General features: G+C 37.1%; 1 protein-coding gene across 7 annotated transcripts in view; it reads right to left on the bottom strand.

Moving 5' to 3' along the window:
* LOC127443402 (probable C-mannosyltransferase DPY19L3) overlaps positions 1-18,899 on the bottom strand; it is a 57,166-nt gene that overhangs the window by 6,655 nt on the left and 31,612 nt on the right. For 6 of the 7 annotated variants that reach the window (XM_051702009.1, XM_051702000.1, XM_051701992.1 and 3 more), the window contains one exon: positions 4,956-5,088. In XM_051702009.1, the coding sequence (XP_051557969.1) occupies positions 4,956-5,088 (133 nt within the window). Of the gene's footprint in view, positions 1-4,925; positions 5,089-18,899 lie in introns of all 7 variants that reach the window. The other variant, XM_051702024.1, reaches the window with a different exon arrangement.

Genomic DNA, 18,899 nt, shown 5'->3' with positions numbered 1-18,899 from the left:
TACTGACTTGGTGGGTAATTTGGTCCTTAAACATACTGTAGATTAATTCTTATTAATTCTCTGAATGAAGAGGAAAGAGTATAAGCAGGAATCTCATCTTCCACCAACTGTTTTTCTCCTCCAAACTCATGCACAAACTTATAATCATTTAATTTGGTGCACTCTCTTGGTAATCTTCCACTGACTTTGGCATATTCAGCCTCCAACTTTTTAACCTCTTGATTCAGACTCACAAAAATGGACCTGTGTTATAGACCAATATTTAAACTAGATTTAGTTTAGTAAATGCAGCCATGGAAAACATGGCAGTGTTTCTCTTAGACCGAGATAGATGGAGATTGAGAGATTGAAATTGATGGGGATTTGAGTTAGTTAAGTCAACATTTATTTATAAAACACATTTAAAAACAAGTTGACCCAAAGTGCTGTGAAATCCAGATATATATACTGTATTTAAAGATTAAACTCTTTAATGAGGATGTTGTTAGAGATAAGCTCCCTGCCGATTTATTTTATGCAGCAGGACACGAAAGTCATGCCACATAGAACAGCAGTGCTGCAGAGTTTAATTTCATAAAGATGCCCACTGATGTGTCAACCTCCAATGAAAAACACAATTAATTTAATAATGCCCAAGTCACACTCCTTCAGAAAAAGCTAAGTATACTGTATACCATGTCATTAAGAAGACTCTTAAAGAGGATTTATGAACCATTTACTCATGATCTCCTTGACGCAGACTATTTATTATCTCAATATTATGAATATCAACTGATTTATTTTTAGACACCACTGCATTTTTTTCTCTTACACTATCAGAAGACTTAGTTGATTGTGTTACCGTCTTGTTTCTCACTGATTTATTGATCTGCTTCATTTATATTGATTTACAAAATGAGGCGTCATTGCAAGAAAAGCAATGGAAGCCTATGCGATAATTCTTGTAGAGCAGTGTTTCCCAACCTTTTTTCTGCCACTGACACTTTTTACGACTAAAAAATTCTACGGCACACCACTATCCCACATAGGCTAACCATCGTCAATATTTTTCCTTTTCAAGAACTTGTCCATGTTTTCTGTCCATCTTAGTAGCGTGTTTACTTGTAATGTTTGAAATTCGGCTATGCAAAAAAAAAAAAAAAAATCAAAACAAGTCACATAGGTAGGCTACGCTGTGTGAGGTCACAGGTGGCAAGAGCGTTAAATGGGTAATGAAAAAAAACAACAAATTTGCTTTTTTTCTAATTTGTAGATTTGTTCTTGCAATGCCACAACACAAGCTTCTGTTTCACAAAAGTGTTCAATTTTATTAACTGATTAGTTCAGTGACCCCTTCTGGAAATGTCACTAGGTGGCGACAAATGAGCGTCTTATGTGCTATGAGTGAGTCAGTGAATCATTTTGAGTCGTTCATAACTGAAATCTACCAAGAGATTTTATAGTGTTTAAGCATTAAAAGAACAAAGCAGATCTATAGTCTTCCTTCAGTCTGAGCATTATTTTTCATCCAAAAAAACAACAATAATAGTCTAATAATAGTGAGTTTCAATAACGTCCTTACCTTCTCCTTTATTAAAACTTGCATGGCTACAAATCTACTGACTTCAGTATAAGAATTATAAACACATTTATTTATTTTGTGGTATTTGATAATTTTCCACGGCACACCTGACAATCTTTCACGGCACACTAGTTGGGAAACACTGTTGTAGAGGACTTGTAGTAGCATTACATCATTCATTCATTCAATTCTGGCATCTCATCCAATCATGATCTAGCCATGATCTAGCATGATCATGATCTTTGAAGGCACCACATCTGTCTCTCAATGTTAGTTACGCTGCGTTGCTTTCCTCCTATTTGAGCAAAACAAACAAGCATAGTACACGCTATGCATTCACTTTCAAGCAACAGTCGCTCAACATTTGGATTACACATAATTTGTCTGCTCACATCGATGCTCACACTCCCGATTTCATCCAACAAGATACGCAAGTTTTCTGTTTATTCTTCTTTTGACGGAACAATTGCAAACAAATAGCTGGTGGTGTTTGGGGTGTAGGCATTTCTGCCGTCATTGTTCCTCTATTCATTGTTCATCATATTCATTATCTACATCAACAATTGCTTTTCAAGCAGCAATGTTCATTTTGAGACAATGTTTCACATCACAAGAGTACTGATGCACATTGCACACCGATCTTCATCTTACTACTTTCAGTGTATGTGGTTGATTATCTCCATTAAGTTCAGCTGATGCTTCTTGTTTTCTGCTATTCGCTCATATCGCACGTTAAATTACGAACTCTTGCTTTGATTTTCTTCAGATGCCTACAATCACATCTCCTTTAAAAGGCCAGTATCATTGTTGCTGTGTAACACAGTGGTAGGCTATGGTGCTAAAACATTACTGAAATTTAAGTAACACAGTAGGCTTGGGCATTGTCATATAATTTTATGTAGTTGCAGTGATTTGTGTTTTCTTATTCTTTTGTTTTCTCATGTCAGATCATATTCAGTTTTCACTCACTCGCATGTGCAAGAGAAACGCAATAATCTCAAATGCTATGCGTTGCTTTCCAAGTAACAGCACTTTGTTGTATTAGTCCAATGGCTATTTTCCTATTGCAGGATTGTCACTGCTGTTTCTCTGATTTATAATATTTCCTGCTGATGAATTCATTGTAGTCGCCCTTTCTCACATTAACACCATATCTTGCATGATTTGTTAGAATGTTTACTGTCGCGTTCTCTCTTAAACAGAAGGATCAATCTTTGCTGCTTGCCTACTGATATCTAGTGGTAGGTAACTGCACATCAACATAACTGAATAAGGAATCTTGGCACATCATGCATAATTGCTGCCAATCATTATATTTTAAATCAAATGGGATGCACCAACCATGTATTGCAGTTATCCAATGTTTCCCTTCAAACAAAGGGTCATTTCAACGTACCAGTGTAGGTATTTGCATTGTTGTTTTAACTGCCCTAATAATTTCTTAATTATATGATCATCTTTATCAATTTACATTTATGTATTCAGCATATTACAGCTTGCCACAATTTCACATGGGTACAGTTTGCTGAGACATATTGCAAGCATCGCCAACCTTTCCACAGGCAGTAGTATGCATAAACGCATTGCAAGCATTGCTACCCATTTCATGGGCAGTCTGTTTTGCAGACACATCGCAAGCATTGTTGCCCATTCCAAGGCATTCTGTTTCAGTGCCACATTGTGTTTCAGAAACACATCACTAGGCAATGCCACCCATTTCATGGGCAGTCTGTTTCACAGACACATCGCAAGCATTGCACCCATTTCATGGGCAGTCTGTTTCACAGACACATCGCAAGCAATGCCACCCATTTCATGGGCAGTCTGTTCCACAGACATATCGCAAGCATTGCACCCATTTCAAGCGTAGTCTGTTCCACAGACACATTGCAAGTAATGCCACCCATTTCATGGGCAGTCTGTTTCAAAGACACATCGCAAGAGATGCCATCGATTTCATGGGCAGTCTGTTTCACAGACACACCGCAAGCATTGCCACCCATTCCATGGGCAGTCCGTTTGCGCAGACACATCGGAAGCTATTCCATTTCACAAAGCTAGTCATCTTTCTGCAGGGTATGACACATTACATGCCATTTGTAATGGTTTGATGTTTGCTAGTCGTTTAAGGTTATATTCACGGTATTACTAATATTTCTGCTTCTGTCAGGTTCCTTCGCCTGAGACTTGGTCGTCTAAGTATAACTATTAGTTTAGTTCTCCTTTTGGGGGATATTTATATAGTTATATAGTTCTCCTTTTGGGGTAAGCTCCTCTCCCCTGCCGTCATTGCCTTCTGGCAGGATCTGATGGTTCGAGTGAGAATCTTGACACTGAACTGTAAGATGGGGCTTATGCCAAGGGAAACTAATCTAACACTAACTAGTGTTATTTCCTACTGTCGAGTTCTCTGAGAGAAATGGAAGCCTATGTGATAATTCTTGTAGAGGACTCCTAGTAGCATTATGTCATTCATTCATTCATTCATTCAATTCTGGCATCTCATCCAATCACGATCTAGCCTATGCCTTATAAGACACCGCAGCTGTCTCTCATTGTTCGTTTCGCTGTGTTGCTTTCACCCACAACCACCACAACACCACCAGTTTAGGGTCCCATCCTGCTGTTAGGGGTAAGCTCCTCTCCCCTGCTGTCATCACCTTCCAGTAGGATTTGATGGTTCGAGTGAGAATCCTGACGCTGAACTGTAGGATGGGGCTTACGCCAAGGAAAACTAATCTATCACTAACTCATGTTATTTCCTACTTTTGAGCTCTATGAGAGAAAAAACTTTCACTCAAAATTGTTTTTGATTTTGTGTTTATATAGATTGGAGTTTGCTTTCACAGTAGAGATTTTAATGCAGACCTGGGCCTGGCTGAACAACTTCGCTTTGATCAATTGGTGCAAAAATGGCTTTCTGAAGCAAACCATTATTGATTATGTATATTTTATGTAAATGAAATTAATTTGATGAATATTGTGTGACTGTTGCACAATCATCAACCAATATCATTGATTACTACTTGTGTCCTCAAAAATCTTTTCCCAGACTTGTGTTTGCAAACTTTAAAGCAGATCTGTATTTACACCAGATTTGGTCAAAATTCTGAATTTCAGAATTTATTTCCTTTCAATTCATAACTTAGAATTTGAATCAAGTTGACCACACCCCAATTCAAAGAAATTCAACCCAGTCTCACAGCACACAATGTGTGACAAAACAAATAATTACATTATTAACTAATTATGCCTATTTATTCTTTGATATTAGACAAAACAGTTAACAAAAGTTCGATACTATCAAACAATAGTGGGCAATAGTAGATTGAATTGGATTGAACTTGGATTCAAGCAAACCTACCAAGAGTCAAAACAATCCTGAGACTCTTACTTGTCTGGTCCTCTCCCTCAGCGCTTGGTCCTCATAGTGTGGATGGTTTGTCAAAACTCTCCCTGTACACAGCTTAATCCCCGCTAACAGCTGCATACTGCCAGCAAACACTGCCCGCTTGGGTGTCTTCAATCTGTCGAGAAAAGAACATGAGTGAGCTTACTATTTCACTAACATTTCAACACAGGGGATAGCACAAGCAAGTTGGAAATGTAGTGGTGGCATTTATAAGCACAGAATTGTGAGAAAAGCCAAAACTGCATACTTTTATTTCAGGTGAAGGGGAAAATGTGAAATGGCTGATTGATGAAGGATGCAGCCATCTGTACACTCCCATCACACAAGAAATGCAGAATATTTGAAGTCTGCTGCAGGTTCAAAAGGCACCCTGGGTGTGATCTGTCTTGTATTTTTATATATGTGCTTGGTAAGGAGGGGAAGTGCTGATGTGGTATGCTATTAGCCTGATGGAGGTATGAGAGCCCACCGGTTTATCAAAATATAACCTTTTTAAATTCAGCATCCAACATTCTTCACATACTCCTGACTATTTGCATTTACACCATTACAGAAGCCTCCAGATCAAAATGTATTGTTGGGGGAGCTTCATTTCAACCCATTCAATTTATTTAAAGCAGACTCAAGGACTCAGAACTCAAACCCTCTGTCATTTCAATTTGTTTAGACAATAAAACTAAATCCTGTGTCACAAGCCATGCTGCAAGCATGATTGCAGTGCAAGTCCCAAACTAAAATCAAGCTGTTTGTTGGTATTCAGGGGTGGCATGGTGGCTCAGTGGGTAGCACAGTCTCCCCACAGCAAGAGGGTCCCAGGTTTGTGTCCTGGCTAAATGAGGCTTTTCTGTGGGCTTTTCTTTTCCATGTTTTCCCCGTGTTTGCATAGGTTTTCTCTGGGTGCTCCAGTTTCCCCCACAGTCCAAAAAGACATGCAGGTTAAGTTAATTGGAGACCCTAAATTGCCCATATGTGTGAGTGAGAGTGTGTGTCTGTGTGACTGGCCACCTGTCCAGGGTGTTACCCTGCCTTTGGCCACAGACAGCTGGGTGGAAAGAGAGAGAGGTTCTTCCAGTAATAGAGTTCAGGAGTGGCCTCTCTGATGCTACTGGGTAATGTGCATGGGAAAATGAGGCAGTATCAGACTTCTGAAGAAAAGCTAAACTAACTAAATAAATAAATAAATAAAATGTTATGAGCCCTCTTTATTTTTTTCATGATAAACATATTAAAGATTCTGCAAGGGTGATGCAAATTTATGCAAGCAACTGTAAACTATAAAATCTATTTAATGTCCACTGTACTTGCCCAGGAAAAAAGATAGTTCAGTGAACACGTTGAATTTTTGTGATAACATGCCCTAATAGTGGGTCATGCTGTCACACTATGTGGGGTAAGTTGTCGCTACAAAAACCTGTCCTTTAACCTATCATAGGCTTCTCAGCAAGATTTAAATGGTAAAACAATTATTAAAAAACAAAACAATTCCAAAACAGCAAAAATGTAAAAGGTGAAACACAAAATATACCATTATTTTGGCCATAAAATATTGTCACTGATAACATTTAAAACACGTGACGACTTTCATCATTTATGAAAAATACCCTTGTCCTGTGGAACATACTGTAGTTCAGCCATTCAGTTAAATTCAACCTTTATTATATAGCTGACCGATGCCTGAATGTATTCCATTGTTGTTTTATTGTATTCACTTGTTTACCCAACAGCTATAGCACAAATAACCACTATAACAACCTGCTATACTAACAAAACCACTGCTAGAGAAAACACTTTTGGACTTTTGTTTCAAAACCTTACTGAGATATAATTAATAATAATAATTCCTTACATTTATATAGTGCTTTTCTAGGCACTCAAAGTGCTTTACAAAGTACTGCGGGAATCTCCTCAACCACCACAAGTGTGCAGCATCCACCTGGATAATGCAACAGCAGCCGTAGTGCGCCAGAATGCCCACCACACAGCAGCTATTGGTGGAGAGGAGAGCAGAGTGATGTAGCCAATTCATGTGAACAGGAGATTATTAGGAAGCCATGATGGATAGAGGCCAATGGGGGAATTTGGCCTGGACACTGGGGTTGACCACTGAGAGTCATGACCTTGGTTTAACGTCTCATCCGAAAGATGGTGTGTTTTTACAGTACAGTGTCCCCATCACTGTACTGGGGCATTAGTACACACAGATCTCAGTGTGAGCACCCCCTGCTGGCCTTACAAAGTTTCACTGAGTAACCAGGTGAGAGCTGCAGGGTGAAGTGCTGCTGGCAATGTAGCTCTTCTGACAACTTCCCCGTGTGACAACTAGCCCCAATCTTTACTGCATATACACATTCACACACAGTAGTACATATGCAGTGCTTCTCTTTCTCTCTCTCTATGCACAAGGGACTTTTTAACTTCCCCAAAGCAGATTAAGTCCTCCAATCCCCTGTTCCAGTCTGAGTGTTCTCCCCGGCTGTAGTCATCATGGTATCAATTTTAAAAGGGAACTAAATCTAATTATGTGCCAATATAGCAAGCTATACCACTATAAGTCTCTTTCCTAACTGTAGGTCTTCTCCATTCTCCTGATCATGTGATGATTTGAACATCTAATCTAAATTCACTGAAGAAAAATATATTCTTAATCAGTAACTTGGTCTCGTCTTCTAGTAAAAATATCTATAGGCTTGTTTTCAGAGATTGTATCGTCTATATATATATTATTATTATTATTTTTTTTTTTTGTCTTGTTCCAGTGGCAGACTTTTTAAGCATTAAACTAGAGAAGCTTTCATTCAAACAAGTGGAAAAATCAAACAGTGGAACATTCACTTTTATTCAAGATACAATCTCTAAAAAACACATCTTACTGTTTATCACATTTCTCTTAACGATAACCACAAAATCAACAATAAACAATTGCACAAACCGTAAACTTTTAAGACAAAATCAAATACTCTCCAAAATTATATTATCTTTAATCTAACACAAGCCTTGCCTTAAATTGGCTCAATTAATTAAATAAAGAAATAAAATACGATCATGACCACTTACTACAATGAATCAGGTTTTACAAAGCAACTGTAAACATTTAGGGAAGTTGCAACATAATACTAATTTAATCTAGATAAATTATAGTAAGTATGCAGGGGAAAAGAACACCATTTTAAACAATTCCTCTATATACCATTTTGTTTTTGTTTTGAAAAAATGGAGCCTCATTTGTGCAAAAGGGTCTTCGATTGGGTTTATCTCACTGTAAGGATGTGAATTCACATTTGTTCTAATTCAGCATCTTGTCTCTGGATCAGGTCAGAGAATCTCATTTGTATATCAGGCAATGTTACAGTACTGTAGCTGTGGTCAGGAAGCAGGGAGAAGTAGTCTCTGTATGCCTTATAAACTTCAGGCAAGACTCAAAAGTAATGTTTTTGGGTCACCTCCTTTGCCTGGAGAAGGATTTTACACTTAACTAATTTCTGTGATGCTTCAAACCTTCTGTAGAGAAGTCCTTGATTAACTACCGTAGCAAAGATCTCATCAGAGACAAATGTTCTCATTGGTCTTCTTCTCCTCCTTCCTTCACTTGCACTCTTTATCTAATTTAAGCACTTTCTGGATTGTTTGGATCTAAAGCCAATAACTCATCTGTGACCATTTTTATACTGTATATCCTGGAGTTCTGACTGGTGTGTGAAAAATTTTGCTTAGTATTCACATGGTGAGAATGGCATGTTATGATGTTCAGGTTGTGATGGCATTGTGATGATTAAAGAATGCAAGTGCGTTCATCATGAGTACATGCTGTGAAATTCTGAATTTGTGTTTGGAATTTTGAAAAGAAGGATAAGCAACTTGAAACTCAGGAATGGAGTATTGGGAATAATGGGATTCTGTTTAAGATGTCTGGCTAATAGAATGAGTTTTAGTGTGTAAGCAATTGACAAATATCTGTAACAGCTTATCTAATTTTATAAATGATGTTTGGACAGTTTTACTTAAAACCAAGACAAATATTAAGATAATTATTTTACAGCAAAATGCAGAGGAATTTCCACAGTTACCTTAAGAGACTGACCTTTGACCTGTCCCACAGTACACCATTTCTTGCTCTTGGGTGTTCCTGTTTAATTACTCTATATTGACAAGGGACTGCACTGGCCTCTAGCATATTTACATTTAATTTCAGATTTATATTCTCTTATGTAAATGTCAGCTCCTGTTAGCCTGCACCCTGCTGACATTATAAAAAAATATTAATTCCATTAATATTCCAAAGAAAGGGGGACACACGGTGGCATGAGCAGTCTTAGCTCCACAGACATATGCCCATGCAGTAGATCTCAGATGACAGAAATGCTTTTAGAATTCAAAGAGCAAATTTAATGTCCTCACATTAGATTGATGTTGATTTACTTTTTATAAATACAGATAAATCAGTCCATGTTGGACAGTTGTTGTTTGTTAACCACTCAGGCATTTCAAAAGCTGATATTTATTGTATAGTATACTTATATATATATATACATATACATACACTACTGGTCAAAAGTTTTGAAACACTTGACTGAAATGTTTCCCATGATCTTAAAAATCTTTTGATCTGAAGGCATATGCTTAAATGTTTGAAATTAGTTTTGTAGACAAAAATATAATTGTGCCAACGTATTAATTTATTTCATTATAAAACTAAAATGTAATAAAAAAAAAACTAAAATAAAAAAAGTTTTTGAAATTGATGACTTGGACCAAATAATAAAGAAAAGCAGCCAATAAGTGCCCAAGATAGATGGGAACTCCTTCAATACTGTTTAAAAAGCATCCCAGGGTGATACCTCAAGAACTATTTCTTTTTGATTCAGAAAATGTAAAGGGTACATGTCTGCAAATTCTAGGCAAAGGGTGACTACTTAGAAAATGCTAAATATAACAGTTTTGATTTATTTTGGATTTTTTTTAGTCACAACATAATTCCCATAATTCCATTTCTGTTATTCCATAGTTTTGATGAATTTACTATTATTCTAAATGTGAAAAAAAAAAAATAATAATAATAAAAAAAAAATTATAATAAAGAATAAGTGTTTCAAAACTTTTGACCGGTAGTCTATGTATATATATATATATATATATAGTTGAGATGACAATGTCGTAGGCTTAAATCACTGCCAACAAAAATATCATAACTTTAAGCAGTGTTGTAGCAAAATCTCAAAGCTACAATGATAAATCTAGACATAATTGTCTAAATTATCACTTATTTATTTGGCTGACATCGGTATCTACTTTTGATCGGGGTCGGACTGATAAGTGCTCTTTACCCAGTGTTGGACATGTTTCGGCATGGTGACCATTTGTCAAGGGCTATGAATGTATGTCAGCATAAAAGATTACACAAAATCTATAAGGTGCTGAATGACATCAGAAAAGACAACACTTCAAAATGAAGAGAAAGGCAGATAATGGAGAGTAATGTCTCCACAAGCCATTAGACAGGGCCCCACCCACAAGTGATGTGATGTGATGTCATGCATGAGTGTTTGTATCAGGGACAGAATAATAACACTTAATGGAGACAATTATGATATTTGGACAATTTAGCCCCTCCACACAAAAATTTCTCATTATCAGTGCCGGTCCTGCCCCATATATACTGTATATACATATACTAAGAAAATGTTATATGAAGTCATGGTATTTATTTTATTATCACTTACAATAACATTTTTTGTGTGTAATTTCCAATTAAGCTGTAATTATGCTAAAGTATGTAAAAAGTGTGAAAATATAATTTAATTGTATTTAGGAAACATAAAATGTTAGCTATGAAATAAGATTTAGCAAGACAAAAAAGTAGGACATTGTATTAAAAAAAATGTCAAAAATGTAATTTCCACCAAATAATTATTGCATATTAAACATAGTACTGAATTTGAGATTGTGGTGGTAGTGACACTGGTGGGAATTTTCAAATAAAATGACAAGAATTACATCGGTCCCTGTGATACATGTACATACAGTACACTGCTTGACCTTGTTAGTTAATTAAAAAAAAAAAAAAAATAGTAAGAGTGTGAATTTTTTTTTTAACTAGACATAACTTTCTAGAACTCCACATTGCTAAATGTTTCCAGAAGTTGACACCTAAGTGTGCTGCTTAAATGCAGCTTCTGTGCCCCCTTTGCATTGTAAAAACAACTCCAGGCAAATCTAACCAGTATATCAGTGGCTTAAAACACCATGAGAGGGCCCCCACATAAGGGTGTCATACGCCAGTGATGAAGGCAAGTTAAAGCATGGAAAAAAGAAGTGAAATGAGAAAAAAATAAAAATAAATAAAACAGGCATATGATAATCTTAAAAAGTAATTATTTCCAAGGGCAACTGATTTGAAGAAGTGTGTAGGTGCCAAACAGCAATTCACATTATTTTTCCAATTTGGCAGACACAAACAGACATGCTTATATAGCCTTGTTCATATGGCCTGCTTGCCCTTCAAATAGCACACGATAAGATGCACTGCATTCCACACAGACACAAACAGACTGGGCAGTGTAGAGATAAAGCTAAATCAGGATGGGATCTGTGAGTGCTCTCAAGTTGTGTGGACCTTAATTCTGTGTATATATATATATATATATATATATATATATATATATATATATATATATATAGAGAGAGAGAGAGAGAGAGAGAGATAGAGAGAGAGAGAGGACACTTACATATGTGCAGTGTATATCCCCCATACGAGTCTCCCTATTACAATGAGGACACCTTGCAAACACTACAGTCAGAGTTCATTCGGTTTCAGTCTCTAGGCTTTGTACTGTTAATGGGGGATCTGAATGCAAGGACTGGAAAGGAACCATACTACATTAGTTCAGCTGTAGATAAATATATTAACAGTACACATATACAGCAGAATCAACTCTTTACTAAATCATGTCAGAGCTATGACAACACGATAAACAGACATGGGAAACATGTCCTGCAGCTCTGCAAAAGCCTTATATATAGTTAATGGCAGGACAAGGGGAGACTCTCTGTGTCAGTTTACTTACTACTTACCTCAAGGCAGCAGCACAGTGGACTATGCTATTACAGATATAGACCACAATAAGATCAACTACTTCATGGCGATGCCACAGCTTCCTTTCTCAGACCACAGTCACATAGTCATTAGTCTAAACAAGTCAGCAAATCTGCCATCTGATCAGAAAATGTAATTGTATTCCCTCCCCACCAAATTTATATGGAAAAATGACAGTCCTGCACAGTATGAAGCTGAGCTCCACAGCATTCATGTTCAGAAAATGACAGACACATTTCTCTATACCAAATTTGGACTAGACAAAAAAGTATCAATTTTGCAACAGAACAGTTAACTATTGTTTTTTTTTTTTTTTTTTTTTTTTTTTTTTTTACAGTGGCCAGCAAAAGCCTGAGAAAAAGAAAATTTACAGAATAATAATAATAAAAAAAAAAATGTTAAAGCTGATTGGTATGACAAAGATTGTCAAACATCAAGAAAGGAATTACGATCATTATGAAATGAAAAACACAGAGACCCTACAAACCAGCACACATATCATCAAACCCCTTAAAATGTACAAGTCACTACTAAGAAGGAAAAGAGCTGAACATATGACAGCAAAGCTCAACAAGATTGAGGAGGCTGTCAACAAAAATTCCTTTTGGGATTTATGGAACAATTTAGATAAATTAAAAAAAGTCAAATCCATTCCCATCAGTAACCCTGAACTCTGTACAGAACATTTCGGAAACATCTATTCACAAAATGAACCAAACCTCAGCCAAAATCATTTAACCTCCCAACTAAAAAATCTGGAACACAAAAATTAAACCATTTGGACACCTCCATATCATCAAATGAACTGACTGAAAATATAAAATCCCTCACAAATAAAACATCTCCTGACTTGGATGGAATATATAATGAGATGCTGAAACATAGCAGCCCAAACTGAATGATACTATTCTTAAATGATTGAATCTCTTATTAAAATCAGGATCCTTTCCTGAGAATTGGAAGGAAAATCAAATCAAAAATGTTCAAACAAGGAGACAAGTACAACCCACATAACTACAGGGGCATTACAGTAAGCAGCAACCACAGGAAACTATTCTGTTGCATTATAAATAACAGATTAGTGAATTTCATTCAAGAACACAAGACACTGAATAAATGTCCAATTGGATTCATGCCCAAACAGAGAACAACTAATCATATCTACACACTCCACTCATTTATACAGAAATATGTTCAGCAAACAAAACAAGGCAAAATATTTGGCTGCTTCATTGACTTGAAAAAGGCCTTCGATTCTGTTTGGCATAATTGACATAATACTCATCCAGAGTGGAATAGGATGAAAACATATGATATCATAAAAGACATGTACAAAGACAATAAATGCTGTGTTAAGATTAATGACAAAAGAACCAATTATTTCAGACCAAGGAGTTCGTCAAGGCCTCAGCCTAACTCTATCTAATATTTATATCAATAATTTGGCCACAACCCTTCAAAAGTCACCTTGCCCTGGACTGATCTTAGATAGCAGCTAAGCTCTGGTTCTATTTGTCAGACACACCTCCAGATGTGCCTTTACACACAGGGCAGGACACCCAGGGAGTGACCCTATGCACTATTTAGTGGAAAAATATTCATCCATCCAGTTCAGACTGTCAAAACTGAAACAGACAGAAAGAACAACCCAGGAAGAATACATTCATGATTGGCAGCACAAAGTCACACAAGTACATAAATTAAGCTACTTCCTCAGAATCAAGACTGATTATAAATTGGCACCATATTTGATCAGTATTAAAGATACATACAGTCATGCCAATAAAGCTAATTTGAATTGAATTGATTTGAATTGTGTGTGGGAGAGAGAGAGAGAGAGAGAGAGAGAGAGAGAGAGAGAGAGAGAGAGAGAGAGAGAGAGAGAGAGAAAGAGATGATCAGACAGACAGACAGACAGATAGATAGATAGATAGATAGATTCCAGAGTTGCAGCAGTACTGTAAAGACATACTTTAGATAAGCTCCAGATAAATAATCAAGATATCATTTACAAACAAGGAAAATCAAGGCAAAACACATCCAAACTACATCTAAGACAAAGTATTTGCTTATTTTACACAGAAAACAGTTTTTGTTTTCACTGATACCCTCTCAGACTGGAGTCTGAATGCAAGTCACAGGGTGAACACCTATGAAGAGCAGAACATAGAAAAAGGAGGAAAAGACAACCAACACCATAACAACACATGAATAAAAACTGAGAAGAAAAGAGAGGTAAAGAAACAGTCAAAGATCTTCATTTCAAAAGGAGCAGACAGTGTTAAATCATATTTTGTCCAAAAAGAAGACACAATTAGATACAGTGCCAGTGGAAGTGGATATTTGCTTGTTTTGGGGTTTATTTGACATTTATTTATTTTTTTATTTGTAATATATTTCCTAGAGGAAATATCAAAAACAAACAAGCAAATATCTTTTTTTTTAGTTGATTGTTTACATTCTAAAATCAGCTATGGAGGGGGCCTGGGTAGCTCAGCAAGTAAAGATGCTGTCGCTGACTATCACACCTGGAGTCGCAAGTTCGAATCCAGGGCGTGCTGAGTGACCACAGTCAGGCTTCCTAAGCAACCAATTGGCCTGGTTGCTAGTGTGGGTAGAGTCACGTTGGGTTAACCTCCTCCTGGTCGCCATAATGTGGTTCTCGCTCTCGGTGGGGCACATGGTGAGTTGTGCGTGGATGCCGTGGAGAATAGCGTGAAGCCTCCACATGCGCTAGGTCTATGTGCATCTTATCACGTGGCTTGTTGAGTGTGTGCTCAACAAGCCACGTGATAAGATGCGTGGATTGACAGTCTCAGACATGGAGGCAACTGAGATTCGTACCCATTGAGTCACTATGCCACCATGAGGACCTACAGCGCATTGGGAATTGGGCATTCCAAATTGGGGAAATAAAATAAAATCAACTATGCCCACTGCAGCATATTTGCCCTGCCCCTTTGCTTACCCTCAGAAGTGCTCAGAACATTCCAAACAGCTTTACAAGCAGAATCAGATGAAGGAAAAATCTGACACACTCTTTGCTGACTGTAATGAAAGTGTAATGATCAACCTGTTATTTTACACTGAAAACAGCCTTTTATGGCACACAACTTTCTGCCAACACTTCAACTTCATCACCAAGATAAGCATCTGCAAAGGCAGACAGATCCTGGTAAATGAAGACATTGAAAGGAATAATGAAACTAGATTTTTAACTTTGAACTCATACCAGAATGGAACTGTCATGGTCCAGGGATCAGAGGTTGCTCTCAAAGCATTTATGAGAGATTTTGTAACAATTAAAAAACAGGCAATGTCTAATGCAACTTCCATACAAGTTGACCACAAAGATCCAAATACCAGCTCTTCTCACATAAAAGACATCTAAAACACAATGACAAAAGCATCATCTTTGACTCAATCTCCAATGTCAAAAATGAAAGAAAATGTCTCACTCCTGGAGATAGAAGTTGTGGAACTGAAATAATTAATTATGTCCTACCTGAAAGAAAACAACATGCAGAAGCTTACAACTGACTTGATGAATTTAAGACAAGAGATTGAACACTTACAGAGAAACAAAGAATATATGACACAAGAACTTCAGCAAACTAAAGAAGATTTGAGGACAGTAAGATCAATAGGAAGACAACTAACAGAAATTAAGAAATAAATTCAGGAGTAACTGTCTGTCTTGAAGTCAGAACATCTGACCAGATATGAACTTATCAATGATCTGAAAGAACAGCTCAATTCTGTTTCAACATTTGAAGAATCTCCTGCTAGACCTTCAATATCTCCAGAGACACTCTTTGAAAATCTGCATCTAGAACAATCACCGGCAATGCTTCAATCCTCAACAGATCCATGAGACCAAACCCATAGTATGGCTCCAGACAACCACAGAGAAACACATGCTCTTATTCCAATGGACTCAAATATATAAATGAGAAACTGTTACTTCCAAAAATGAAGGTCCACAAAATCTGGTGCCCGAACACAAGGAGTGTCTTTAAAATCCTTTCTGATAAAAATCTGAATGAAACCTACCAGCACATCATTATTCCCACAGGGACAAATGACTTAAGGGCCATGAAAGGCCATGTGGCTCCAGTGCTCAGAGAGGTGACCATCAGAGCCATGCAACGATTCCCGAGACAAAAATTACTCTATCCACACTACTACCATGCAGTGATGTGCCATTCCATGTCATTCATGGAAACAATGTAGAACTCTCCGGAGAATATGCACTGCTTCCAAATGTCCATCTGGCCAACCATAAGGAGATGCAACCTCATCGTATGCATGATCATGTACACCTTAACAAACAAGGAGTGAAACTCTTTGCAAGTGTACTGAAAAGTACAGCCCTAAATACAAGAAACACCAGCAACCCAACTGTCAAGAGAAGCTCCCGGCTACCAGGAAAAAAGCAAATTTTTTGCAGAGCCACCTTGAAGAAATTGAAATATCAGTAAATACAAACAAATTCTGGGATAGATGGAAATTATTATACAAATCAAATCAAGAAGATCTGGCAATCCCAGACAGAGAGCTGTGGAACATTTCCAAGAACTTTACAGCTCAACTGAAATTCAAAATTTGAATCAAAATGAAATAATTAAAAATTAGACAGTTTGGAAAGATCAATTAAAGCAAATCAAATCCCCTTAGATTTCCCCATCACAATGAAAGAATTGGAAGAAAAATTGCGAATATTCAAGCCCCCCCAAAAAAGCCAGCGGTATCGACAGAAACCTGAATGAGATGCTGAAACTTCAAACTGGCAATCCTAAAACTCTTCAATGATGTTCTGTGTGTGGGTTATTTCCCTGAGATCTGGAATCAAGGCCTCATCAGCCCCATTTATAAGAGCAAAGACAATTTAGACACCAACAACTACCGAGGCATCTATGTGAACAGTAACCTGGGGAAGGTTTTCTGCAGCATTTTAAACACAAGACATTTAAACTTCCTAATGAAGCACAATGCCTTGAGTAAATGTCAAATTGGATTCCTGCCAAAATGTCACACATCTGACAACATTTTCATCCTACAGGCACTAGGTGATAAATATATACATCAAAATAAAAGACGCTTGTTTTGTAGACTTCAAGAAAGCATTAGATTCAATCTGGCATGAAGGATTATATCTCAAACTTATTGACAGCAGTGTAGGGGGAACATTCTATGATTTGATCAAATCAATGTACACAGCCAGTCAATGTGCTGTTAAAATTGGAAACAAAAGAACATTATTTTTTCTCCAGAGGTATGGAGTGAGACAGGGCTAGAGTTTAAGCCCCACCCTCTTCAACATTTACATCAACCAATTGGCTAATATACTAGAACATTCCCCATTCAAGGTCTCACTCTACAGGACACAGAAATAAAGTGTCTCTTCAATGCAGATGACCTGGTTCTCCTGTCGCCCACTAAAGAGGGGCTGCAGGACAGCCTGAATCTGCTGGAGGGTTACTGTCAGTCCTGGGCCTTACAGTCAACCACCAAAAAACTGGAAATGTTCCAGATCTCAGGGACTAACACACACATTCACACTAACACACAGAACCATTGAAACCACAAAAAACATACACTTACCTCAGCCTGAAAATCACTTCAATGGGTAACTTTGGCTGTGAATGAACAGAAGAATGAAAAGAAAGCTCAAAGGGCTTTCTATGCCATTAAAAGATCAATTAAAACATTCCAATACAAATCTGGCTCAAACTTTTCAAATCAGTAATTGAACCAATTGTATTATATGGCAGGGAAGTGTGTGGTCCACCTATAAAATTTGACTTTGTAAATTGGGAAAAACATCCGATTGAAACTCTACATTCAGAATTTTGCAAAAGAATACTCAAAGTCCAAAGAAAAAACACCAAACAATGGATGCAGGGCAGAATTAGGCCAATACCCTCTCCTTCTAAACATCCAAAAAAGAGCAATCAAATTCTGGAAAGACCTAAAGGCAAGTGACCCCACCACATACCATTATAAAGCTCTAAAATACCAAGAGCTGAGCTAGGCAATGAGTCCCCTATGCCAGTTGAGCTGAGACTGACTGACCTCAATCCTGCAGAGATCAGCCAGCCTCAGGACAAACTCACAATCATTCGCACCAACCAAATTCTAAACACAGAAAAAGACAAATACATCACCAATTAAAAACAAACACCATTAAAAATCAACACAAATTGGAATGTTATTCTACACTAAATTGAGAGTACACCGTGGGAAACTACCTGAGCACGATGACTGATGTAAATTTAAGAAAAGCATTGGCGATGTACAGACTCAGTGAGCACAGCCTGGCCATAGAGACAGCGCTGCACAGACAGACGTGGGTATCCCGTGAGAAGAAACTCTGCTCCCACTGCAATCTGGGAATGATCGAGACAAAGCTGCACTTACTCACGGAATGCCCAAAATATGAAATCATCAGAAACCACTATTATCCCAAAATTAATCAAATATTTCCCCAATTTAATAATTGCACCCCAAATGAAAAACCGAATGTGCAAATATAGCCGCAAGATTTGTAGCATCCTGCCATCTCCTGAGGGACAACCTCAACTAAGAAATGAACATTCGATAAATATTTATTAAAAATGTAACCCCCCACTCACACCGCAAACCCCTCATTTCACATAAATATAGATAATCTTTAATTCAGTTTATATAGTTCATTAAAGTTATCTTGTTATATAATGTTTTGGATCATAATAATTTGTTTATTATCTGTTTTTCTTTTATGATTTTCAATGTTTTTCCTTTTATATTGCTTGTTCAAATCTTAATTCAAATGTTCAACTGTTCTAAACTATTTT

The sequence above is a fragment of the Myxocyprinus asiaticus genome, chromosome 1, assembly GCF_019703515.2.
Source record: "Myxocyprinus asiaticus isolate MX2 ecotype Aquarium Trade chromosome 1, UBuf_Myxa_2, whole genome shotgun sequence".
Classification (NCBI taxonomy): domain Eukaryota; kingdom Metazoa; phylum Chordata; class Actinopteri; order Cypriniformes; family Catostomidae; genus Myxocyprinus; species Myxocyprinus asiaticus.
The sequence above is the reverse complement of the archived record's forward strand: the minus strand, read 5'-3'. Positions and strand labels throughout refer to the sequence as shown.